At 44.0% G+C, this 27,476-nt stretch overlaps 1 protein-coding gene across 12 annotated transcripts in view; it reads left to right on the forward strand.

Moving 5' to 3' along the window:
• The first annotated feature begins 4,409 nt into the window (after positions 1–4,409).
• Positions 4,410–27,476, forward strand: part of LOC115130828 (prominin-1-A-like) — a 111,298-nt gene continuing 88,231 nt past the window's right edge. For 2 of the 12 annotated variants that reach the window (XM_029662322.2, XM_029662325.2), the window contains exon 1: positions 4,410–5,188. In XM_029662322.2, coding sequence (XP_029518182.1) covers positions 4,951–5,188 — 238 coding nt within the window. In that variant the 5' untranslated portion in view covers positions 4,410–4,950. The remainder of the gene's footprint in view (positions 5,189–27,476) is intronic. The other 10 variants (XM_029662328.2, XM_029662329.2, XM_029662323.2 and 7 more) reach the window with 7 other exon arrangements.

The following is a 27,476-nucleotide window of genomic DNA, read 5'->3' on the forward strand; positions in this document are numbered from 1 at the left end:
CCCTTCCTTTTCTTCCGTTACCAGCAAGCCCCTGTAAAGGTTTACAGTTGAGGTAAGCTGACTGTCACGCTCACACCAATAATGACCTTACCTCCTAAAGAAGAAGAGGGCGCTGACTCAGACAGGTTGTGTAAATCCACCCCCAGCCAAGCATGTCTGAGAGGGCTTAGCGTCTTACCTTGGAGGCTGAGCCGGCCCATGCCCTCTCTTTCAGGCTTGAGGTAAGCAGTCCTCTGGTAGTGGTCTGGCTGGAGCAGGACCAGTGATGACAAGGTATACGTATAATCTCACGCTAGAGCAACCCTAGTTCTAGACCAGGGGTCATCAACTAGATTTAGCCACAGGACATTTTTTTTCTTGAGTGGATGGTCAGGGGCCAGAACTTAATTACAAATAATTTGTAGACCGCAAGAAGACCAAACAGATCTATTTGACTAAAACGATCATTTCAAACCTTACTTCCATTTGTATACGATCACATCTCTATTATGCATGGTAATACTTTGGAACACATTTCCAAAATTCAAAACACTTGTAGCTGATTTTCTGATGTTTTTACAGTCCTTTTGTTTTCAAAAATAAAAAAAATCTAGTTATTTTTGGGGGGCCTTAGAATTTGGGGGGCCAAATAGCTGCTAGTTGGAAACCTGTCTGTCCTAGAGTGTGACTCTACAAGACTAGTGGACTCAGCTGAGGTTAGGCTAATGTTCATTTGAAAACAACTGCACACAACGATTACAGATGACAATCTATTTTAGTCCTGATAAAGATGCGGTGTTGATCCTCAAGATTTTGACTCAAACTGCATAAGCCACATGGAGTGTGTTGGTTTTATTTTGTGAAGAATGTACAGAATAGCTCATCGGGTAAACACAGCACATCACCTCAACTCTGTCGCCTTGCCAAACAAGAATTTATATATTTTGACATATGTCTTTAGTGTCCCAAGAAGCAGTCCTCTAGTTTATAGTTTGTATTGTCATGGTCCCTGAAGGCCACTGGTTTAGCAGGACTTTAGTACGACATTGAAAGAAGGCTAATTTATTTTCCGCAACCATGTCTGTCGTACTTATTCTGTCTATTTGGGGATTTCCTGTATTCTTTTTGACAATGAACTGTTGCAATTTGTGTTGACTTAATTAGCAGAAGGCAACATTTGCTGGTGGTGGTGGAGATTTAATACAGTACCAGTCAAACTTTTGGACACACTTACTCATTCAAGGGTTTTTATTCATTTTAATTTGACTATTTTCTACATTGTAGAATGATCGTGAAGACATCAAAACTATGACGTAACACATGGAATCATGTAGTAACCAAAAAAGACAAATTTTGCGATTTGAGGTTCTTCAAAGTAACCCCCCCTTTGCCTTGATGACAGCTTAGCACACTTGGCATTCTCCCAACTAGCTTCATGAGGAATGATTTTCCAACTGTCTTAAAGGAGTTCCCACATATGCTGAGCACTTGTTGGCTGCTTTTCATTCACTCTGTGGTCCAACTCATCGCAAACCATCTCAATTGGGTGATTGCTCGTGTTTCTTGGCCCAAGCAAGTCTGTTCTTTTTATTGGTGTGCTTTAGTAGTGGTTTCTTTGCAGCAATTCGACCATGAAGGCCTGATTCACTCTGTCTCCTCTGAACAGTTGATGTTGAGATGTGTTTGCTACTTGAACTCTGAAGCATTTATTTGGGCTGCATTTTCTGAGGCTGGTAACACTAATGAACTTATCCTCTGCAGCAGAGGTAACTCTGGACCTTTCCTGTGGCGGTCCTCGTGAGAGCCAGTTTCATCATAGTGCTTGATGTTTTTTTCTACTGCACTTGAAGAAACTTTCAAAGTTATTGAATTGTTCCGTATTGACTGACCTTAACGTAATGATGGACTGTCGTTTCTCTTTGCTTATTTAAGCTGTTCTTGCCATAATATGAACTTGGTCTTTTAACAAATAGGACCATCTTATACCACCCCTACCTTGTCACAACACAACTGATTGGCTCAAACACATTAAGAAGGAAATAAATTCCTCAAATGTACTTTTTAACAAGGCACACCTGTTAAGTGAAATGCATTCCAGGTGACTACCTCATGAAGCCGATTGAGAGAATGCCAAGAGTGTGCAAAGCTGTCATAAAGGCAAAGGGTGGCTACTTAGAATAATCTAAAATATATTTATATTTGTTTAACACTTTTTTTGGTTAGTACATGATTCCTTGTGTTATTTCATAGTTTTTATGTCTACAATGTAGAACATATAAAAAATAAAGTAAAACCCTTGAATGAGTAGGTAGGTGTGTCCAATCTTTTGACAGAAATTGTATATACACACAAAAAGCTTATTTCTCTTAAAATTACAGCCGCAGACCATGTGTAACCATGTCAGCCCAGGACCTCCACATCCGGCTTCTTCACCTGTGGGATCGTTTGAGACCAGCCATCCAGACAGCTGATGAAACTGTGGGTTTGGACAACTGAATAATTTCTGCACAAAATGTCAGAAACCGTCTCAGGGAAGCTCATCTGCTGGCTCGCCATCCTCAGCAGGTTCTTGACCTGACTGCAGTTCGGGGGTCATAACCGACTTCAGTGGGTAAATGCTCACCTTCGATGACCACTGACACACTGGAGAAGTGTGCTCTTCACGGATGAATCCCGGTTTCAACTGTACCTGGAAAATGGCAGACAGTGTGTATGGCGTCATGTGGGCGGGCGGTTTGCTGATGTCAACTTTGAACAGTGCTCGATGGTGGCAGTGGGGTTATGATATGGGCAGGCATAAGCTACGGACAACTAACACAATTGCATTTTATCGATGACAATTTGAATGCACAGAGATCTTGTGACGAGATCCTGAGGCCTATTGTGCCATTCACCCGCCACCATCCCCTCATGTTTCAGCATGATAATGACCGGCCCCATGTTGCAAGGATCTGTACACAGTTCCTGGAAGCTGAATAAAATTCCATGACCTGTATACTCACCAGATAGATCACCCATTGAGCACATTTGGGATGCTCTGGATCAGCGAGTATGACAGCATATTCCAGTTCACGCCAATATCCAGCAACTTTGCACAGCCATCGAAAAGGAGTGGGACAACATTCCACAGGCCACAATAAACAGCCTGATCAACTCTATGCAAAGGAGATGTGTCGCACTACATGAGGCAAATGGTGGTCAGACCAGATACTGACTGGTTTTATGATCTAGGCCCCTAGCTTGTTTTTAAGGAATCTGACCAACAGATGCTTAACTTTATTCCAGTCATGGGAAATCCATAGATTGGGGCTTAATGACTTTATTTAAATGAATTGATTTCCTTATATGAACTAACTTAGCAAAATCTTTGAAATTGTTGCATGTTGCATTTATATTTTTGTTCAGTGTAGAATATTGTCTAAACAACATGAAAGCATGAGTGTACATTTATCTGCCAAAGACTGCACTGTTTCTCATTCCAGTGGACCAGTGGGAGTCTTCTGGCAGGAATTCCCTCAAACAACTTGAATACCGGCTACTGTACATAACCAATCCCACTTTATGAACATGGCATTTTGGGCATTTTCTAAATTTAGTTAATCTACATATAATATGCAGCAGAGCACTGACAACATCTCCACATTTACCTGATGTGAAGAAAAAACATTTACTGTAGTTACACAACATTGACCCCCTGTATTTGCCTATTCAGGGACCACATTTGAAATAGAACACACACTCCTATTCAAAGGCTTTTTTCATTCACCTGATCTGGTTTGCTTCTCTCAGTGCGGATCTAATGAGTGTTGTGAATGCACTGAAGTATGGAGTCCTGTAGCCCTGATCAAAGCCCTGCCCACATGGAGCCTATCCAGAGGGGCCCTGCCGCGTTCTGGGACATCAACAAGGACCACATTGTGCATGGGGACGCTGGGTGTGAGCCTACCTGGGTTCTGCTCCACCAATCACAGTGCTTCTAGGTCTGTGGGCTGTGGTGTCAAAGTATCTTGTGTCTACCCTCTAGGGGTGGGGAGGTGGGGGCAGGGTCAGAGTTTGGGAGGTCATTGAACACCTGTGATGTGGGGGCAGAGAGGAGGAGGGGGGTTCAAGACAGTTTGGTATCTGTTTATCTGAAAGTGGACACATTGGGTGTAGGTTAGGACATTGGTCCATGGGTAGGCTATATCATTGGTAGGCTATACAGTCAAAAATAGTCTATTCATATTTTTTAAATCTTAATACATATTCCATGGTTGTTGGAGATTATGCATTCATTTGGTGCAATTAAACTGTTCTACATTTTTTTAATTCTTTAAGAGTATTAGGGTAACAAGCTAAAGGAATTAAAGAGAGCCTACATCATACTAGGCTACATCGCAAAACAAATGAAAGGTCATGTTCCATCTTTTCAACGAGAATCTTCCAGTCCTCCTTCCCCCGACAGGCGGAGCGCTTCCCATTGGACCAACTGTTTCCCGGGGCTCCCACAGTCAGTAGACCGAATGCGCGCGCTTACACGCTATATGTGCTATATGGCATCCTTGGGACGTCCCTTAACTGATTGAAGTTGACATTTAAAATGGTTAAGGCAATGGTTAGGTTATGGGTATGGTTTGGGTAAGGACGTCCAAAGGATCCCAGATAGCAGCAGGCAGCCAACCGTTCCAGCAGCTCTCCCGCACAGATGCGCGAGCCAACTTGTCAGTTGGTCTCATTTCGGAGGGGAACGGAGCGGTTCGATCCGAGCAGTATGAGGAACCACTGACGGTGGAAACGATGATAATCACGAAATCTTCCCCGGACAGAAGGATTTAACCTGCAGTCCCACTGCTCACCCCTTCCCGTTTTATTTCCACCTCTAGAGATACGGACCTAACGTTAGCGAAATTTCTGTACCATCTCCATTGTAAGACTATCTCTCCCTTTGATATTTTTTAACCCCGTACATTAAGGTTAGAGTGTCTTGACACGATGTGGAAAACCGGGCTCCTTCTCCTCTTTTGGGGACTATTAACATCCAGTGAACTCCAGCAAGAAGCAACGGAGCCGGAGCCCCGAAATCAACCACCGTCGGGAAAGTTGGATTTTGGCTATGTGCCCCAGGGAGTTTACAAAACCCTCGCCTATTACGAACCTGGAGTAATAGGGATACTGTTCCACATGGTGCACGCTTTTCTATACGTCGTGCAGCCCAACCCTTTCCCTGAAGGTAAGGCATCGATAGTGCAATGTTGTTTTGATGCCCATTGAGCTGTCCCTTAAGATTTCGTAATAGCGTTTCCTCGTTTAGCGTCAACACTGTCATGTGTCGTTTGTAATGTTTGGCAATGGCAAAATAAACTATTCTGTATAAGATTTTCAAATCATGCCACGAAACACTTGATGTATTTGGCTGCTGTGAATATGTCACTAGTTTATGCAAAACATGCCCATCAAATCCTGAAAACGGTCTTTATTTGCATAATATTTATATTGTGCCTTAAATTCATTCATGCATGTACAGTATGTGTCCACAACAGACAGTCTACTTGAAGGCAGTATATTGTCTATAGTGTACTGCCCAGAGCCTGTGTCAACATAATTAAAATGTTACTGTCCTCTTGCTGTCTGTGTGCATCATGTGGTCACTGGTCATTACATAGTTTGAGCACCCAATGCACCAGAAAACGCAATAAAATAGGTTGGGAGGTGGACAATTTGTCAAATGAAATTTGAATGCATTAGGACTAACTTTCCATATACTCAAATAAGATGTCTTTAAAGTGAGTATTGGGTGGTCACTTGAATAGAGGGGTTAGTAGACAAGACTACCCCATATCTGTTTTCATAATCAATTAGTAAATCTGGAGGTTAGGAGTGGCTCCCTGTATCACAGATTTAATTAGGTAATCCCATAATCTGGAATGCCATATGTTGCTGTGCTTTTAGTTTACAGGATTGTCAGTCACTAATTGATATAGCTCAAACTCACTTACTCAATAGAATAAATGTTCAATTTGTTCATTGGATGTAATTGAACTTTTGGGTTCTATTACACATCTCAAATTAGTGTATTAGTCGTTTACACAGATTTGCAGGTGCAGTGAAATTCTTGTTTCTAGCTCCAACAGTGCAGTAATACCTAGAAATCTTTAAGGAAAGTTGAAATCCCATGTTAGAGATAATGAGGTTTGCAATGTAAAATCTGGCTTCTTCTGGACAGTGCATTAAAAAGGTTCTATGAATGTTAAATTGAACACCCAAATGAATTATATGACCATGAATTAGACTGTGTGCGTGACCAATTAGCTTAATATATTTTAGACATCCAGATATATTACTATAGGGGGTTCCATCATTTTTTCAAATTCATCTTATGTTTAACTTTTTTTAAATTCTGGGAAATCGAATTGCCTCGACTGTATAGCCACGTGTTCATCAATTTAATTGGGACAATATAGTGCACGCATGGAGATTTAGCATGATAATCCAGCAATCTGTCAGGCCTATTTTGATTAGAGGGGACAGGCTGTTATGGAAAAACCCTGTGGGACTTTCAGGGCTACACAGTGAACCAGCCTCTATGCTTCCCTGTAACACTGTTGTGACTTCCATAAAACATCAAACTTAGTGTGGCATTGTGCAATTTTCAGAGAGAAATGTATTGGACCAAAACTGATTTCTTAATGCCAACAAATCGACAATCAGGGCTGTAAACTTCCAGAATATCCAATTCGAAGGCCAAATATCCCATTTGAAGGCCAAATAGTTCAGGTGGGAGCCAACAGAAACTACTGGTAGGGGAGCCCACCAAGTCTTAGTAATGGCAAAGGTGTGGTTAGGGGGTGTCCTCCTCCCTAGCACATTAGAGTAAACCCTAATATCTGTGACAGTCTTCTCTTGGTTACTATCACATTTTTAGATAAGACCCAGATGCAGACAGTGTCGAAGAAACAAACATTTATATCTAAAACGGGCAGGCAAACGACAGGTCAAAGGCAGGCAGGGGTCAATAATCCAGAGAGGGTGCAAGGGGTCCAAAATGGCAGGCAGTCTCAGGGTCAGGCCAGGTAGGGGTCAATAATCCAGAGAGGGTGCAAGGGGTCCAAAACGGCAGGCAGTCTCAGGGTCAGGCCAGGTAGGGGTCAATAATCCAGAGAGGGTGCAAGGGGTCCAAAACGGCAGGCAGTCTCAGGGTCAGGCCAGGCAGGGGTCAATAATCCAGAGAGGGTGCAAGGTGTCCAAAATGGCAGGCAGTCTCAGGGTCAGGCCAGGTAGGGGTCAATAATCCAGAGAGGGTGCAAGGGGTCCAAAACGGCAGGCAGTCTCAGGGTCAGGCCAGGTAGGGGTCAATAATCCAGAGAGGATGCAAGGGGTCCAAAACAGCAGGCAGTCTCAGGGTCAGGCCAGGCAGGGGTCAATAATCCAGAGAGGGTGCAAGGGGTCCAAAACGGCAGGCAGTCTCAGGGTCAGGCCAGGTAGGGGTCAATAATCCAGAGAGGATGCAAGGGGTCCAAAACGGCAGGCAGTCTCAGGGTCAGGCCAGGTAGGGGTCAATAATCCAGAGAGGGTGCAAGGGGTCCAAAACGGCAGGCAGTCTCAGGGTCAGGCCAGGTAGGGGTCAATAATCCAGAGAGGGTGCAAGGGGTCCAAAACGGCAGGCCGTCTCAGGGTCAGGCCAGGAAGGGGTCAATAATCCAGAGAGGGTGCAAGGGGTCCAAAACGGCAGGCAGTCTCAGGGTCAGGCCAGGCAGGGGTCAATAATCCAGAGAGGGTGCAAGGGGTCCAAAACGGCAGGCAGTCTCAGGGTCAGGCCAGGCAGGGGTCAATAATCCAGAGAGGGTGCAAGGGGTCCAAAACGGCAGGCAGTCTCAGGGTCAGGCCAGGCAGGGGTCAATAATCCAGTAAGGTACAGAACGGCAGGCAGATTCAGGGAAGGCAGAAAGGTCAAAACCGGGAAGGACTAGAAAACAGGGGCAAGAAACAGGCAGAAGCAGGGGAAAAAAACACTGGTAAGTTTCCCAAACAAAACGAACTGGCAACAGACCAACAGAGAACACATGTATAAATACACAGGGGATAATGGGGGAATATGGGCAACACCTGGAGTGGGGTGGAGACAAGCACAAAGACAGGTGAAACAGATCAGGGTATGACAGTTACACAGTACGGCAGGTAGTCTAGCGGTTAGAGTGTTGGGCCAGTAACTGAAAGGTTTCTGGTTCGAATACCCGAGCCGACAAGGTGAAAAACTGTGCCCTTGAGCAAGGCACTTAGCCCTAATTTGCTCCAGGGGCGCCGTACTGCTGTGGCTGACCCTGTAAAACAAAACATTTCACTGCACTTATCCGGTGTACAGTATGTGACAATAAATTTAAAAAACAAAGTATTTTTTTTCCATCACCAACTGATGCTGTGACAACTGCAAGAGACGATAAGGTTGAATTTCCAAAACATCCATCATTTTGTTAGGATTTATAGAATTGCCTACATCACACTGCTAAACTGCAAGATGTTATCATTCAGTTGTTAATGACAGCTTTTCTTTACTGCCCGCCAACCTGTAAGAGCTGTTATTAGCAATATAGCAACAGTTGTCAAGTTGTCTATCACTCCCGCCCACTCATGCAACCAAGCGCTAGGCTATCTGACACATGGCCAAACACATGCACATCACCCACACATAGTCACACAGCAATAGAACCTGTAAAGCAAATGACTAATTTATGTTGTTCATCCATTTGCTGTCGTTTCAAACCATTTGACTTATGGTAATAGTACTGTTATGTAACATAAGTCACCCTACACTTGAGACTAGATTTTTTTGCAGTTCCTGCTGTCACCCCGAATCTGTTGGTGTGAGGCTAGAGGGATTATAAATAAACTACAGCCATGCAAATTCCAGTTGAAACGTGCTCTGTGACAAATAGAACGTTTTCTCATCAACGGCTCAATTCGCCACATCTGCTTGCAATACCCTCTCCCCGAAGTAGCTATGACAGGTGTAATATTGACTTCATGGACACAGCGCTTCGGCGAGAAACAGGCATTAGTTAAGGCTAGGGAACAGTTGCCAGGGAAACACACACACTGCCAGGCATGGTAGCCAATGTATTTTTGATTTCCTTCTTTTTGCCCTGCATATGAAGTGTGAACTGAGACAGAGTTTGGAGGCAATTATTGCATTTTAGCAAACCATATTTCCACTGTGCTGGAGGTGCTTCACTGAGAGAAGCAGCACCTTTCAATCCCAGTATTGAGTGTCTCTATACATTGTTTCCGTTGACATGATGGATTTTTGGTTTCACCCATGGAAGGAGAAAGTGTTACATATCAGTAGCCCCTGGCCTTACGGCATACTAGGGAAGAGGAGCCTGGTATTTAAACCATAACAGATAATGGGTTTAAACACTAATATCCTCTTTAGCTCTCTTGGTATAGGCCTAGGTGATAGCAGGGCCTAATCCTACTTCACACATGATACGCTACACTACAAACAGTATGTCATGCTTCTGCAGTGCACTGTGTCTGAAATGGCAGTTATGTTTTTGTGAATGTGAACGGCAGCTGTGGGATGATGGGGAATTTAGAGGGGCAGAGATTGGTCACAGATGGCGTTGTAAATGGGCATCATCTGTGGTTTTCTCCTCACAAAGATCCCCTCCCTTGGCTCTGCCGGATCCTCTCAGGACATCATGGTTGTGTCTGAATGGCCCTGCTACAGTGCGTACTGTTTACTAAGTGTACTAACAGTATTCTATAAGACACTGTTGAGTGAGACGTAGCCTATGCAGGAAGCTACATATATGAGCCTATGACTCATCCATCCATATGGAGCTGGAGCATGCATCTTTGTCTGCCACTATTTTCTCTTTATTTACTGACTGAAAACAACATGCCCCCTTTTCCCAGTTGCATTGCATTGTGGGTATGAAATGGCGATTTATAGCCTACTTCCTGAGTACTGTACATCAAAGTCCTACTATGGTATGTCCATGTCAGTCTGTTGCTCTTCACATTCAGATAACGCTCCTTTGTGAGTGGGTTGCATTCAAAACATCTGTCACTTGCATATCACCCCATTACATGTAGGAATATCTGTATCTATGGCTCTGCTTACTGTTACTGTAACAGGAAGTCAAGATGTGAGTGGGCTGGATGTATGGAGCTGTTTGTCTGGTGTGTATCTATGCCTGTCACAAACAGTCATGTCACTTTGGTGACTGTGGTGCCCGTGGTGTGGTAATGCTCCAAGACAGCCATGGGCATAGCCTAACATAATGCCAGCTGAACGCCTGTGGCAACGTGCCACTCTGTCACATAGCTTAGTAGGCCTATGTATTCTCCTGCACACTATTGAGTCATTTCATGTATATGTTTTATGATTTACATGATGCTTTGTTTATAGACTTAATGTACTTTTATGCCATCTGAAGTAGTCTATAAGGCCACGTCTTGAAACAGGCTGACAAAGAGTATTAAGTGACTAACGTGGACATTCTGTCCATTGGGCTCAAACTGTGCATATTATGTAATATGAGCACAAATAGATCTCCATTATTCTGACATTGTCTGTCATTCAGAGCCTATCATTATGTGCAGTTAGTGTTTCAGTCTAGCTATTGCCACTCCATTGTGTAGGAGCAGGTATGCCTACATCGTTGATATCAAAATAACACTATAGTTTTCACTGTGGTCCTGATATACTGCCAAACCAATTGACTAAATAACTTCAAGAAGATAATGATAGATAATCATAGAATCGGATAGTGTGAGGAAACTAGTCATTCACACACCAACAAAGGCTGGGACAGGTGCTTGGAGTTATTACTTTCCTTTCGGATGACTTAGGCCTAAATCTGGTCAAGTTGATTTGTGACTACTTTGGCTTGTCTTCCCACACGGTATTTAAAGTCAACTCAATACTAAAGGTGCTCTGGATGGGACACAACTGGAACAGCTATTATAAATGGTGACCCATTAAATTGAGTCTACTTCTTTTGAGCTGTTAGTGTTCATTTTGTTTTTATGAGCTTCTTGCTTTATGTGTGTACAGCAGAGAGGGCATTTATTTGTAATGGAGTATCAAACATAAATTGATTGAAATGAGGACATGGAGTCACGGACCATCACAAATAGCCAAGCAGGAGTTATTTTCTTCCTACTGTACAAAGCAAATGTGACTCACCACCTGGATTCGGTCTTATGTAGCAAAATTTGAATTTCTGTTTTTTACATTGGATAAAAGTAGAAACTCAGAGCTACAAAATTGTATATCATGCACTGTATTTGAGGAACAATGGGAAAGCAATTCTGCTTTGAAAGTTTATAAACTTGTAAACTCACTTTTGAGAAAATGACATTTGAGTGTTTCGGTGAGAGAGCTCCTGTTTGTCTACACCCATTCAGCTTCATTCACACTCTCTTAAGCTTTAGCCCCACCCATCTCCTTGCGTTCAGAGCGCACACTTGACGCTCTGGCCGATGATTTGTTTACCTCTGGATAACATGTAAACAGCCTAACCAGCTCTGCTGGCAGCAATTTCATTATGCTTTTTTGCCCACGTTTACTGACACCGGCCATATTCAACAGGTGTTGTACACTTAAGCTTAAGACATGTAGCTAGCTACCTAGGTAAACAATTAACCTAGCTAGGTAAACAACATGTAAGATCACACACATCACGTCACGCCACCTAGCGTTAGCTAGGGAGCCAGCCAGCTGACAGTACACTTTAGCTTGAAATGAAACCACTTTCCGTCAAAATTAGAAACGTGAAATATCTGAAAATGTAACTAGCTAGACTATTTTGCCCGTATACATCATCATGCATGGTGGACGCGTCTCCCTGTCACGGATCCATGCCACAACTGCCCTTAGTTTGAAGACGTAATCCAGAAACAGGTGTTTTCCCATCTCTTTAGCTATCATACTATAATTCCACAGATTTCAAAACTTGATCCTCCAGAGAGTAGAGAGAACACTTATGCAGCTACATAAAAAAAAGCCACGTTCACCTTGGTTACCAACACAGACTGACCAGCTCAAATAGACAAAAGCCCTCTATATGGTAGACCAATCCAAACTCATCTCTCGGCATGTCCAGCCCACTCATCTCAGCCAATCATGGCTATTGGGAAGGTTGCTGTCTTTTTTATGTGACTTATCCAACAAGGCTTATAATTTAACAATTGTATTTGTATTTACAGATGGAATGCATGTTTGTTATTAAGGCACATGAAAGTTCACATGTTCAAGAAGTCATTTCTGGACAAAAATGGATTTTGATAAAACATATTTTTTTATGTTCAAACTGCTCTCCTGTGAAGTCGTGACTTGCGACATATGCCTAGTTTCCTGAATCGGGTCACAAATGCCAAAACCCCCACCATCGCTCTTTCCTTTAGTGCCACCATGGGGTTGCAGGTAGCCTAGTGGTTAGAGCGTTGGACTAGCAACTGAAAAGTTGCAAGATCAAATCCCCGCGCTGACAAGGTAAAAATCTGTCGTTCTGCCTCTGAACAAGGCAGTGTTCCTAGGCCGTCATTGAAAATAAGAATTTGTTCTTAACTGACTTGCCTAGTTTAATAAATAGCTACCAAGGGACTGGTTTGTGTTGTAGGCTATCCTATAAGCATTTTTTATTTTAATTTTATTTATTTCACCTTTATTTAACCAGGTAGGCTAGTTGAGAACAAGTTCTCATTTGCAACTGCGACCTGGCCAAGATAAAGCATAGCAGTGTGAACAGACAACACAGAGTTACACATGGAGTAAACAATTAACAAGTCAATAACACAGTAGAAAAAAAATGGGCAGTCTATATACAATGTGTGCAAAAGGCATGAGGAGGTAGGCGAATAATACAATTTTGCAGATTAACACTGGGGTGATAAATGATCAGATGGTCATGTACAGGTAGAGATATTGGTGTGCAAAAGAGCAGAAAAGTAAATAAATAAATAAATAAAAAGTATAAAAACAGTATGGGAATGAGGTAGGTGAAAATGGGTGGGCTATTTACCAATAGACTATGTACAGCTGCAGCGATCGGTTAGCTGCTCGGATAGCTGATGTTTGAAGTTGGTGAGGGAGATAAAAGTCTCCAACTTCAGCGATTTTTGCAGTTCGTTCCAGTCACAGGCAGCAGAGTACTGGAACGAAAGGCGGCCAAATGAGGTGTTGGCTTTAGGGATGATCAGTGAGATACACCTGCTGGAGCGTGTGCTACGGATGGGTGTTGCCATCGTGACCAGTGAACTGAGATAAGGCGGAGCTTTACCTAGCATGGACTTGTAGATGACCTGGAGCCAGTGGGTCTGGCGACGAATATGTAGCGAGGGCCAGCCGACTAGAGCATACAAGTCGCAGTGGTGGGTGGTATAAGGTGCTTTGGTGACAAAACGGATGGCACTGTGATAGACTGCATCCAGTTTGCTGAGTAGAGTGTTGGAAGCCATTTTGTAGATGACATCGCCGAAATCGAGGATCGGTAGGATAGTCAGTTTTACTAGGGTAAGCTTGGCGGCGTGAGTGAAGGAGGCTTTGTTGCGGAATAGAAAGCCGACTCTTGATTTGATTTTCGATTGGAGATGTTTGATGTGAGTCTGGAAGGAGAGTTTGCAGTCTAGCCAGACACCTAGGTACTTATAGATGTCCACATATTCAAGGTCGGAACCATCCAGGGTGGTGATGCTAGTCGGGCATGCGGGTGCAGGCAGCGATCGGTTGAAAAGCATGCATTTGGTTTTACTCGCGTTTAAGAGCAGTTGGAGGCCACGGAAGGAGTGCTGTATGGCATTGAAGCTCGTTTGGAGGTTAGATAGCACAGTGTCCAATGACGGGCCGAAAGTATATAGAATGGTGTCGTCTGCGTAGAGGTGGATCAGGGAATCGCCCGCAGCAAGAGCAACATCATTGATATATACAGAGAAAAGAGTCGGCCCGAGAAATGAACCCTGTGGCACCCCCATAGAGACTGCCAGAGGACCGGACAGCATGCCCTCCGATTTGACACACTGAACTCTGTCTGCAAAGTAATTGGTGAACCAGGCAAGGCAGTCATCCGAGAAACCGAGGCTATTGAGTCTGCCGATAAGAATATGGTGATTGACAGAGTCGAAAGCCTTGGCGAGGTCGATGAAGACGGCTGCACAGTACTGTCTTTTATCGATGGCGGTTATGATATCGTTTAGTACCTTGAGCGTGGCTGAGGTGCACCGTGACCGGCTCGGAAACCAGATTGCACAGCGGAGAAGGTACGGTGGGATTCGAGATGGTCAGTGACCTGTTTGTTGACTTGGCTTTGAAGACCTTAGATAGGCAGGGCAGGATGGATATAGGTCTATAGCAGTTTGGGTCCAGGGTATCTCCCCCTTTGAAGAGGGGGATGACTGCGGCAGCTTTCCAATCCTTGGGGATCTCAGACGATATGAAAGAGAGGTTGAACAGGCTGGTAATAGGGGTTGCGACAATGGCGGCAGATAGTTTCAGAAATAGAGGGTCCAGATTGTCAAGCCCAGCTGATTTGTACGGGTCTAGGTTTTGCAGCTCTTTCAGAACATCTGCTATCTGGATTTGGGTAAAGGAGAACCTGGAGAGGCTTGGGCGAGGAGCTGCGGGGGGGCGGAGCTGTTGGCCGAGGTTGGAGTAGCCAGGCGGAAGGCATGGCCAGCCGTTGAGAAGTGCTTATTGAAGCTTTCGATAATTGTGGATTTATCGGTGGAGACCGTGTTACCTAGCCTCAGTGCAGTGGGCAGCTGGGAGGAGGTGCTCTTGTTCTCCATGGACTTCACAGTGTCCCAGAACTTTTTGGAGTTGGAGCTACAGGATGCAAACTTCTGCCTGAAGAAGCTGGCCTTAGCTTTCCTGACTGACTGCGTGTATTGGTTCCTGACTTCCCTGAACAGTTGCATATCACGGGGCTATTCGATGCTATTGCAGTCCGCCACAGGATGTTTTTGTGCTGGTCGAGGGCAGTCAGGTCTGGAGTGAACCAAGGGCTGTATCTGTTCTTGGTTCTGCATTTTTGAACGGAGCATGCTTATCTAAAATGGTGAGGAAGTTACTTTTAAAGAATGACCAGGCATCCTCAACTGACGGGATGAGGTCAATGTCCTTCCAGGATACCCGGGCCAGGTCGATTAGAAAGGCCTGCTCACAGAAGTGTTTTAGGGAGCGTTTGACAGTGATGAGGGGTGGTCGTTTGACTGCGGCTCCGTGGCGGATACAGGCAATGAGGCAGTGATCGCTGAGATCCTGGTTGAAGACAGCGGAGGTGTATTTGGAGGGCCAGTTGGTCAGGATGACGTCTATGAGGGTGCCCTTGTTTACAGAGTTAGGGTTGTACCTGGTGGGTTCCTTGATGATTTGAGTGAGATTGAGGGCATCTAGCTTACATTGTAGGACTGCCGGGGTGTTAAGCATATCCCAGTTTAGGTCACCTAACAGAACAAACTCTGAAGCTAGATGGGGGGCGATCAATTCACAAATGGTGTCCAGGGCACAGCTGGGAGCTGAGGGTGGTCGGTAGCAGGCGGCAACAGTGAGAGACTTATTTCTGGAGAGGGTAATTTTCAAAATTAGTAGTTCGAACTGTTTGGGTATGGACCTGGAAAGTATGACATTACTTTGCAGGCTATCTCTGCAGTAGACTGCAACTCCGCCCCCTTTGGTAGTTCTATCTTGACGGAAGATGTTATAGTTGGGTATGGAAATCTCTGAATTTTTTTTTGGTGGCCTTCCTGAGCCAGGATTCAGACACGGCAAGGACATCAGGGTTAGCAGAGTGTGCTAAAGCAATGAGTAAAACAAACTTAGGGAGGAGGCTTCTGATGTTGACATGCATAAAACCAAGGCTTTTTCGATCACAGAAGTCAACAAATGAGGGTACCTGGGGACATGCAGGGCCTGGGTTTACCTCCACATCACCCGCGGAACAGAGAAGGAGTAGTATGAGGGTGCGGCTAAAGGCTATCAAAACTGGTCGCCTAGAGCGTTGGGGGCAGAGGATAAGAGGAGCAGGTTTCTGGGCATGGTAGAATATATTCAGGGCATAATGCGCAGACAGGGGTATGGTGGGGTGCGGGTACAGCGGAGGTAGGCCCAGGCACTGGGTGATGATGAGAGAGGTTGTATCTCTGGACATGCTGGTTGTAATGGGTGAGGTCACCGCATGTGTGGGAGGTGGGACAAAGGAGGTAACAGGGGTATGCAGAGTGGGTCTAGGGGCTCCATTGTGAACTAAAACAATGATAACTAACCTGAACAACAGTATACAAGGCATATTGACATCTGAGAGAGACATACAGCGAGGCATACAGTAATCACAGGTGTTGAATTTGGAAAGCTAGCTAAAAACAGTAGGCGAGGCTAATCCGCTAGCACAACAAACAGCAGGTAAAATGGCGTTGACTAGGCAACGGGGCCGACAGGTAAGACAAACAAGCAGAAAGGAGTACCGTGATTAATGGACAGTCCAGCGTGCGTCAGCTATGTAGCCAAGAGATCAGTGTCCAGGGGGCAGCGGTGGATGGGCAGGGGGGCTGGGCTGGCGAGTGTTATCCAGGTTTTTAAAAAACTAACAATGACTAACTAGCTTGTAGCTAGTTAGCTGGTTAGCGTCTGGAGGTTCTTGAGTGTGTCATAAAAATAAAAATAAGAGTAAAAGTAATAGCGATTCCGTATCACATTGGGTGAGGCAGGTTTCCGGAAGGTATAAACAAATTAAAAATCAAAAAGAGATAGAAAGTAAATGGGGTCAGAGAGTGATTGGGACGCGGTGGTGCTAACAAGCTAACAGTTCGTAGGCCCGAGCTAGACAAGGTAGCAGTTAGCGGACCGGAGCTTGACACGCTAGCCGTTAGCAGGCCGAATTAGCAAGCAGGGAGATAGCGAGGGCTAGAGAGTTAACCTTTGGGGGACGTCGCGATGGGGTGAGTCTGTTTATTCCTCTTCATGCGGTGAGCTGGAGATACAGCGATTCAGAAAGCTCGCGGGCCTTGGCCAGCAGATGGATCTTTGGCGATGTCGCAGCGGAAAAGCCTGTTGAAACCCCCTCGGACGATTATGTCGGCGGACCAGTCGTGATGGATCGGCGGGGCTCCGTGTCGGCAGTAGAGGGTCCAGGCCAATTGGCAAATTAGGTATTTGTGGACCTCTTCGGCTAGTCGGGAGATGGGCTTAGCTCCAGGCTAGCTCCAGGCTAACTGGTGCTTGCTCTGGGACAGAGACGTTAGCCAGGAGTAGCCACTCGGATTGCAGCTAGCTATTTACGATGATCCGGTATAAAGGTTCAGAGCTTGCGGTAGGAATCCGGAGATGTGGTAGAGAAAAAGCAGTCTGATATGCTTTGGGTAGATGTCGCGCTGGTGTCCTAGTTAGCGTTGAAGACCGCTAGCAGTGGCTAGCTACTAGCTAGTAGCTAGTTAGCTGGCTAGCTTCTGATGAGGGTTCCGATTCTAAAGTATAGAAAAAGCAGATCCGTACCACATTGGGTGATGCGGGTTGCAGGAGAGTATATTCAGCCTGTAGTTGGAAAGTGAGATTAAAATATGTACGAAATATATACAGAAAAAAACGAGGAAAAACTATATTTACACTATACAGGACGGGACAAGACAAAACACACGTCCGACTGCTACGCCATCTTGGAAGAGCTAAGGCCTATTCTGCCAGGCTTTTTATCTATGTCTTGAGGCCAGCAAAAATATAGCATATATGCATATGCATGATTTACAATATTGCCTGAAATCAACTCTCACTCCTCCCATTCAAATGCAATGACACTCAAAGATCAGATGGAGGTTGAGTAAACCACCTCCTCACTTTCAGAAATAACACTGGAATCAAAATCCACTCCTTTTTGCAGACACAATTCATTGGCACGGTTCTCCACTTTTCAAAGCAGTTTGAAGGCAGAACACTTCTCTTCCATGCAGTTTATAACTAACTAGGCCTACACATGAATTTCTCCTGGACTTTAAGCCAACGCTGGAGAATCCAAGATGAAGTCTGAGGTACAGGCTCATGTCCCCTTGTGACGGTTGTATTTGAACCATCCAGACAAAAAGCTTTGCATAGTGTTCCACATCAGTGTGGTATTAAAGAATATAAGACGGAACCCCTGCAGGTACTCGATTCCCCCAAGGGGAAGGCAGCCAAAATGCTAGTACTGAATGAAATGCTTATTTTTAGTGGAGCTACTTTCTTTCACACAGCCTTGGATGGGATTTGGTCCAAGCTGCAAGACAAAGCTGAACTCGGAGAGTGCCCAGTGCTGAAAGACTCCTAATTGCCCCCACAATATGTGTTACGTAAAACCTTTTTCTCTGTAAAGTGAATGACCATTCAATTTGCCAGAAAATCTGCATGTAGGGGGATGCTCTTCAACAGGAGTGGCACAAATTGATTCAAGTACATAAAAAAAGGTATTTCCTGAAATTCTGATCCAAGAGGCAAGCTGTATCTCATTAATTGAATCTTGCCATACCAAATGCCAGGTTGGCATAATAGCAACATGAGAATGGAACAGATGATAAGAGATATGGCATTAAGATGGCCTGGGACTTTGAGGCTTTCAGGTAATGCTATAATGACACCAGCGCTTCAATCTGCATAAATTCAATCTGCCAAAGAGTTTAGAAATGGAGTGTGATGGAAAGACCGAGAGAGAACCACACATAAAAAACACAGTAAAAAGGCAGGAAATCCACATAATAATAAGAAGTGAAACAGTCAAAGAACCAGACAGGAAAATAAACATAGCAGTGGTTTTCTCATAGAGTAGCCAGCCAAATAGAAAAAGTACCCAGCCAGGTGCCCCTGGAGGATTCAAAATGTTTTACTGAAGAAGCTCTATTTTGGCGGCCTCTGGTACGTTCTAATGTCTTGATTTCATCTGGAATACATAGCAAAATGATTGAATACTTTATTGCGTTTACCTCCCAGATTGGAAAAATGTGTTGCGGTATTGTGTAGAAAGACATGACTTTCCAATTTAAATGACTGAAAATGTATGAAATCAGTGTATTGTTAGTTGTTCTGGATATCATCTAGGCCTATGTGACCAGACTAAGAGAACATTTAAACCATCTTCTCTTGATATTAGTCTTATTTGCAGTTTTACTGCAAGATATGAATTGCCACAATGATGTTTGTTCTTCAAATTATGTATTTGATAAAAACAGACCAAATTAAGTAAATAGCCCACATTATCTTGAAAAATACATTTAAAGGTTCAATAATACAAGGGCTATATCAGTCTTAAGTATTATATCGTTCAGATTTTACATAAATTATTAATAAAATATCTTTCGGTAGGTCATTATTTTTGCCTGATTTTTTTTTTGTTTTTTTTTCAAATTCCGTTTTCTCCGTTAGGCATAAGGTTAGCTGTGTGTTTAAGGTTAGGTTTAAGGTTAGGTTTAAAATCGCATCTTAAGAAATTGTAGAAATGGGTGGGGTTTCTGACTTTGTTGCTGTGGTAACTAGTGTCTACCCAGAGTCTGGCAAGTCCTGACATTCTAGGAAAGGAAACCTAGGCAATCCTTTGATTTACTTGTCCCAATGCGATACCATGAACATATAACTATGTGGCATGATTTATGAATGGAAAAGATATAGGAGATCGACTTTATTCAGTAAGTTCGACACCTTTTATAAACTAGTCAACGATTGCTCTTCAGTTGTCAATCAAAGCACAGTAAATAGCCTATGGGCCACAACTCTGCATGGGTGACTATGTGAAACGTGCAAAAGAAATAATTAGGCTAAGTGGATTTTGACTCATTGTTACCTCTTCCATTACAATGGACATGCAAATTCACAAGCGTCATGTGTAAAGAAATGTGACTGCAACCAACCACAGTGCACAAATATTGTGCTGGGAGGTGGGACAGACAGCGGACTGCGTTTCCCCGTCATCTCTGGTTTTGTGACTGACCGGCGCCTGTCCTATCAATAGATCGCTAGAAGATGCATATTGTTCATTCTAGCAGGAGAGGGCTCGACGGACTAGCGAATTGAAACTTTTAAATTAAAGGTAGCCTAGTTAATATGAAGTGGGAAAAGTATCCGGTTGAAAATCTGTAACCAGCTATAACCAGCTGGCACTAATGGAAAACACTGACATGCAGTCAGGTCCATAAGTATTTGGACAGTGACACAATTTGCTTCATTTTGGCTCTGTACACCACCACAATGGATTTGAAAGGAAACAATCATGATATGCTTTAAATGTAGACTTTGATCTTTAATTTAAGGGGTTTGTCAATAGTATTGTATAGGAATTGTAGGAATTACATTAATTTTAGGGACTCAAAAGTAATTGGACAAACTAATATAATCATACATTAAATTGTGAGTTTTAATACTTGGTTTCAGATAAATAAATACAAGGGAACCAGTTCCATTGGCAGCCATACATACCCACTCCATAACACTACCTCCACCATGCTTTACAGATGAGGTGATATGCTTTGGAACATGAGCAGTTTCTTCCCTTCTCCATACTCTTCTCTTCCCATCATTCTTGTACAAGTTGTCTCATCTGTCCATCAAATGTTGTTCCAGAACTGTACAGGCTTTTTTAGATGTTTTTTGGCAAACTCTAATCTGGTCTTCCTGTTTTTGAGTCTTACCAATGGTTTACATCTTGTGGTAAATTCTCTACATTTACTCTGGTGAAGTCTCCTCTTGATTCTTGACTCTGACACAGATACGCCTACTTCCTGGAGGGGGTTCTTGATCCGGCCAACTGTTGTGAAGGGGTTTTTCTTCACCAGGGAAACAATGATTCTGTCATGCACCACAGTTGTTTTCTGTGGTCATCCAGGCCTTTTGGTGTTCCTGAGCTCAGCAGTGTGTTCTTTATTTTTAAGAATGTACCAAATAGTTGATTTGGCCACACATAATGTTTTTGTTATCTCTCTGATGGGTTTGTTTTGATTTTTCAGCCTAATGATGGCTTGCTTCACTGGCAGTGACAGCTCTTCGGACTTCATATTGAGCAACAGATTCCAAATGAAAATGCCACACTTGAAATCAACTCTAGACCTTTTATCTGCTTACTTGTAAATGAATGAATGAGGGAATAACACACACCTGGCCATGGAACAGCTGAGCAGCCAGTTGTTCAAAGGGGGGGGACCACATATAAAAATGTTGTAATTCCTACCCCTTTCTTATGATTTAGATGTAAATACCCTCAAATTAAAGCTGAAAGTCTGCACTTTGAGCTCATATTCATTATTTAATTTCAATATGCTGTGATATACAGCTAAAATAATAATAACTTGGTCAATGTCCCAATATTTATGGACCTAACTGTGCATAGAGATAAAAGAGGGAGAGATATTTAAAGATGAAGAGAAGCAGCGAAAGAAGAAGAGTGACAAAGAATGAAATAGATAGTGTGTTGGAGAGAGAAATAGAGAGAGCTGACACATCATGAAGAGACTGTTGGGGCTATGTCTTGCTCGGGCACGTCATATGGATCAGGCCTTGGAAGCTGAGCAGGCGAGCATGCCGCTCTTCTGGTGAATGGATGGCATGCCATGTATCCTCTCCGTCGTTTAGTTCTGCTTCATGGGCGGGCGCAACCGTGCCTACTGGGACCGTGCCTGCTGGCACTGGGGACATGGTGAGTTGTAATTGCAGATGTGCTACATTAAGGGTCAGTCTACCAAAGCCAGAGATGACTACTCGGACTACCCACTCTGCGTGGCATCAGCTTCAGTGCCACTCATGCTGTTTTAGACTATGCTTTTAGCCTTACTACATTTGAGAGAGAGCAAAGTTAAATTGATCACAGACGGACTGTTTCACAATGCAGGGGTGAGGTTAAGAGTATGTCACAGTGCAGGGACAAGGTTAAGAGCATGTCACAATGCAGGGACAAGGTTAAGATTATGTCACAGTGCAGGGGCAAGGTTAAGAGCATGTCACAGTGCAGGGACAAGGTTAAGAGCATATCACAATGCAGGGGCGAGGTTAAGAGCATGTCACAATGCAGGGTGAGGTTAAGAGCATGTCACAGTGCAGGGGCGAGGTTAAGAGCAGGTCACAGTGCAGGGGCGAGGTTAAGAGCATGTCACAATGCAGGGGCGAGGTTAAGAGCATGTCACAGTGCAGGAACGAGGTTAAGAGCATGTCACAATGCAGGGGCGAGGTTAAGAGCATGTCACAATGCAGGGGCAAGGTTAAGAGCATGTCACAATGCAGGGGCGAGGTTAAGAGCATGTCACAATGCAGGGCCAAGGTTAAGAGCATGTCACAATGCAGGGGCGAAGTTAAGAGCATGTCACAATGCAGGGGCGAGGTTAAGAGCATGTCACAATGCAGGGGCGAGGTTAAGAGCATGTCACAATGCAGGGACGAGGTTAAGAGCATGTCACAAGGTTAAGAGCATGTCACAATGCAGGGCGAGGTTAAGAGCATGTCACAATGCAGGGGCGAGGTTAAGAGCATGTCACAATGCAGGGGGAGGTTAAGAGCATGTCACAAAGCAGGGACGAGGTTAAGAGCATGTCACAATGCAGGGGCGAGGTTAAGAGCATGTCACAATGCAGGGACGAGGTTAAGAGCATGTCACAATGCAGGGACAAGGTTAAGAGCATGTCACAATACAGGGACAAGGTTAAGAGCATGTCACAATGCAGGGTCGAGGTTAAGAGCATGTCACAATGCAGGGGCGAGGTTAAGAGCATGTCACAATGCAGGGGCGAGGTTAAGAGCATGTCACAATGCAGGGGCGAGGTTAAGAGCATGTCACAATGCAGGGGCGAGGTTAAGAGCATGTCACAATGCAGGGGCGAGGTTAAGAGCATGTCACAATGCAGGGGCGAGGTTAAGAGCATGTCACAATGCAGGGGGAGGTTAAGAGCATGTCACAAAGCAGGGACGAGGTTAAGAGCATGTCACAATGCAGGGGTGAGGTTAAGAGCATGTCACAATGCAGGGACGAGGTTAAGAGCATGTCACAATGCAGGGACAAGGTTAAGAGCATGTCACAATACAGGGACAAGGTTAAGAGCATGCCACAATGCAGGGTCGAGGTTAAGAGCATGTCACAATGCAGGGGCGAGGTTAAGAGCATGTCACAATGCAGGGGCGAGGTTAAGAGCATGTCACAATGCAGGGGCGAGTTTAAGAGCATGTCACAATGCAGGGACAAGGTTAAAAGCATGTCACAATGCAGGGGCGAGGTTAAGAGCATGTCACAATGCAGGGGCGAGGTTAAGAGCATGACACAATGCAGGGGCGAGGTTAAGAGCATGTCACAATGCAGGGGCGAGGTTAAGAGCATGTCACAATGCAGGGGCGAGGTTAAGAGCATGTCATTTAGCTCTTGAGGACAGGGATTGGTTGATGTCAGGGATATGTCTTTCGAAAACCAATCTTCATGCTGATTGGTCAAGGGCCCAGCCTAACTATCCTTAGCCCGTCAAGGAGTTTTTCACACGGACACTGAGTGCAGTATTTCTCTGCATTTTTAGAATTTTTTTCCTGACATGAAATGTCAAATAATCTGGAAGGTTAGCCTATTGATGGGACCACAAGTAAGGTACACTTTAAATCAGATGGCAGACAGAAAATTGCCCCTGTGCCGCATGTTTAAGACCTGTGCTCCTGACAGCAAGCAACACATGATGACACAGCTCTGTCTGTCTTATTGGCAGAGTGGGGTATATTTAGCTTGCCTCCTCTGATCAATAGGCCCCCACCCTCTGTAGTTAGAGTTGACTGTCCGTCATTGTCGCCATGACAATGGTGTTAGCTCCTGAAAAATGATTGCTCAGTTTGTGGTGCGCAGCATTGCGGTAGCACATATTACTAGCAGCATTTTATCCAAAGACTGTTATACTAGCTGTCTAGTCTGTGTTTATAAATGTGCAATGAGCATGAAACACAATCATATAAGAACTGGCAACTCATTCAGAGAAATAAGGTAGGCCACTTGATTTCAACACCTGAACAAAGTGGACAGGCTAGCATGCTATTCAAACAGTTAGAGATAGACAAAATGGTGTGTTCATAACAATTCAACTGTCATCTAGCAAATAGATCCTCTAAAGATTAGCTGGATACTCACTAGCACGTGGGATTGTGTTGACAGATTGTTTATGAGACGTGTTCATTTTCTATAATGCCTGCTAGAAGAAGTTAGTCATTATTAGTGAATGTGCATTATGCATGGTTCAGGTTAAATTTGTAACAAAAATGTCATTTTAATAGACAGACTTGAAAGCCAGATCAGTTAACTCTAATGCAAAAAAAACAGGTTTTGATCAAATCATTAAATTATTAGTGGGTCTTATGGTTGTGGAAGGCTTATTTAGCCTAAGTACACTGCTCAAAAAAATAAAGGGAACACTTAAACAACACAATGTAACTCCAAGTCAATCACACTTCTGTGAAATCAAACTGTCCACTTAGGAAGCAACACTGATTGACAATAAATGTCACATGTTGTTGTGCAAATGGAATAGACAACAGGTGGAAATTATAGGCAATTAGCAAGACACCCCCAATAAAGGAGTGGTTCTGCAGGTGGTGACCACAGACCACTTCTCAGTTCCTATGCTTCCTGGCTGATGTTTTGGTCACTTTTGAATGCTGGCGGTTCTTTCACTCTAATGGTAGCATGAGACGGAGTCTACAACCCACACAAGTGGCTCAGGTAGTGCAGCTCATCCAGGATGGAACATCAATGCGAGCTGTGGCAAGAAGGTTTGCTGTGTCTGTCGGCGTAGTGTCCAGAGCATGGAGGCGCTACCAGGAGACAGGCCAGTACATTAGGAGACGTGGAGGAGGCCGTAGGAGGGCAACAACCCAGCAGCAGGACCGCTACCTCCGCCTTTGGCAAGTAGGAGCAGGAGGAGCACCGCCAGAGCCCTGCAAAATGACCTCCAGCAGGCCACAAATGTGCATGTGTCTGCTCAAATGGTCAGAAACAGACTCCATGAGAGTGGTATGAGGGCCCGACGTCCACACGTGGGGGTTGTGCTTACTACAGCCCAACACCGTGCAGAACTTTTGGCATTTGCCAGAGAACACCAAGATTGGAAAATTCGCCACTGGCGCCCTGTGCTCTTCACAGATGAAAGCAGGTTCACACTGAGCACATGTGACAGAGTCTGGAGACGCCGTGGAGAACGTTCTGCTGCCTGCAACATCCTCCAGCATGACCGGTTTGGCGGTGGGTCAGTCATGGTGTGGGGTGGCATTTCTTTGGGGGACCGCACAGCCCTCCATGTGCTTGCCAGAGGTAGCCTGACTGCCATTAGGTACCGAGATGAGATACTCAGACCCCTTGTGAGACCATATGCTGGTACGGTTGGCCCTGGGTTCCTCCTAATGCAAGACAATGCTAGACCTCATGTGGCTGGAGTGTGTCAGCAGTTCCTGCAAGAGGAAGGCATTGATGCTTTCCTCTTGAGTACATCTGGGACATCATGTCTCGCTCCATCCACCAATCCAGGTCTGGGAGGAGATCCCTCAGGAAACCATCCACCACCTCATCAGGAGCATGCCCAGGCATTGTAGGAAGGTCATACAGGCACGTGGAGGCCATACACATTACTGAGCCTCATTTTGACTTGTTTTAAGGACATTACATCAAAGTTGGATCAGCCTGTAGTGTGGTTTTCCACTTTAATTTTGAGTGTGACTCCAAATCCAGACCTCCATGGGTTGATAAATTTCCATTGATAATTTTTGTGTGATTTTGTTGTCAGCACATTCAACTATGTAAAGAAAAAAGTATTTAATAAGAATATTTCATTCATTCAGATCTAGGATGTGTTATTTTAGTGTTCCCTTTATTTTTTTGAGCAGTGTATAATTTCGTAAACCCTGAAATCATTAGATTATTGCTGACTGTTTGAAATGCAGTGTACTTGACCTTTAATTGTACAACAAACATATCGCCCAGCCCTAATGGAAATCCTAAAAACTAGGCTAAACTTGGAATGTGTGATGCTCCAAATCTTGCAGTAGGCCCAGGCCTAACCCTTTGACTGTACTGTACTGTGGGTCCAATCCCGACAGAACCATGTGTGGTCGTGTAGTGTAACAAAGAGCTTTCATGTTAGTTTGACAAATTTGATGGTCTTTCATCCAGTTCTGTATCACATCTTATGTCTGGATCCATTAAATGATAGCGTTCCACATTGCCATGTGTAAACACATCTCTGTGCTTTAACTCTATTGCTCTGCCTTTTAGTTGCATATTACAGAATTATGTTATAATGCCATAACAATGCTGTAGTTGAAAGAACAATTCCAATTACATGGCAATCTTAAAATCCCAGACTTCCTTTTGGTTTTACTTAAGTGCTTTGAGTGAATCATGTAGCAAACCAAGCAGGAGGTCATATCCCCACACAAAAAAAACTAGACTGAAACCATTCCTCTTTTCCCCCTAAAATGAACTCTACCATCAAGCTCTGTTCTCTGTGGCCTGTTACCCTTCCTTCCACCCACCACAGTTGATCATAATGATTATTCTTAATAAGGATATAAAGAAGGAGTAATTATGAAAATGTTGTCTATGACACTGCCTCTGGGGGGACACTCAAATCAATGGAGTGGAGAAAATATGAAGGAAAACATTTCCTTGATCACCAAAGCCCCAACAAGATGCCATTTGATGAGCTATGTGGATGAAATGTGTCCCTAGGAGAAAGAAATGCAAAAGACCCAGCTTGGTTTACTGTTTCCTTCAGCAAGCTTGGGGGAAAAGGGACAAAGGAGGAGAGGGGGAGGGAGGGAGAGAGAAAATACTTTAGTTATTGTATGCAAGAATGCATCTGCATGGTGAAAACAGGATGTGCCTGACTTCAATCTTGCCTGTCTGTCACTGTGTGTTTTTCTCAACTCGTACATGTGTCCTATTTCTGTGTGTAGTCTCTCCAATGTTCTTTCAAACTGCACACGGTCATTATTCTGATGTGTTTATGTATACTGTACAATGCATACTGTACCATATGTACTGTAACATGCATACTGTAACATACATACTGTACCATACTGTACATACTGTAGCACATACTGTACCATACATACTGTACCACACTGTACATACTGTAACATGCATACTGTACCATACTGTATATACTGTAACAAATACTGTACCATACATACTGTAACACATTGTACCATACTGTAACATGCATACTGTACCATACATATTGTACGTGTTTGTTTGTGTATTTGATTACCTGAGTAATACTGTGTGTTGATAGTCTTCACAGTAGTCACCCTTTGCCTTGATGACAGCTTTTATAGAGAGAATGATTTATTTAAGCTTTTATTTCTTTCATCACATTGCCAGTGGGTCAGACGTTTACATACACTCAATTAGTATTTGGTAGCATTGCCTTTAAATTGCTTAACTGGGGTCAAATGTTTTGGGTAGCCTTCCACAAGCTTCCCACAATAAATTGGGTGAATTGTGGCTCATTCCACCTGACAGAGCTGGTGTAACTGAGTCAGGTTTGTAGGCTTCCTTGCTCGC

Source organism: Oncorhynchus nerka, linkage group LG6 (genome assembly GCF_034236695.1).
Source record: "Oncorhynchus nerka isolate Pitt River linkage group LG6, Oner_Uvic_2.0, whole genome shotgun sequence".
NCBI classification, from domain to species: Eukaryota; Metazoa; Chordata; class Actinopteri; order Salmoniformes; family Salmonidae; genus Oncorhynchus; species Oncorhynchus nerka.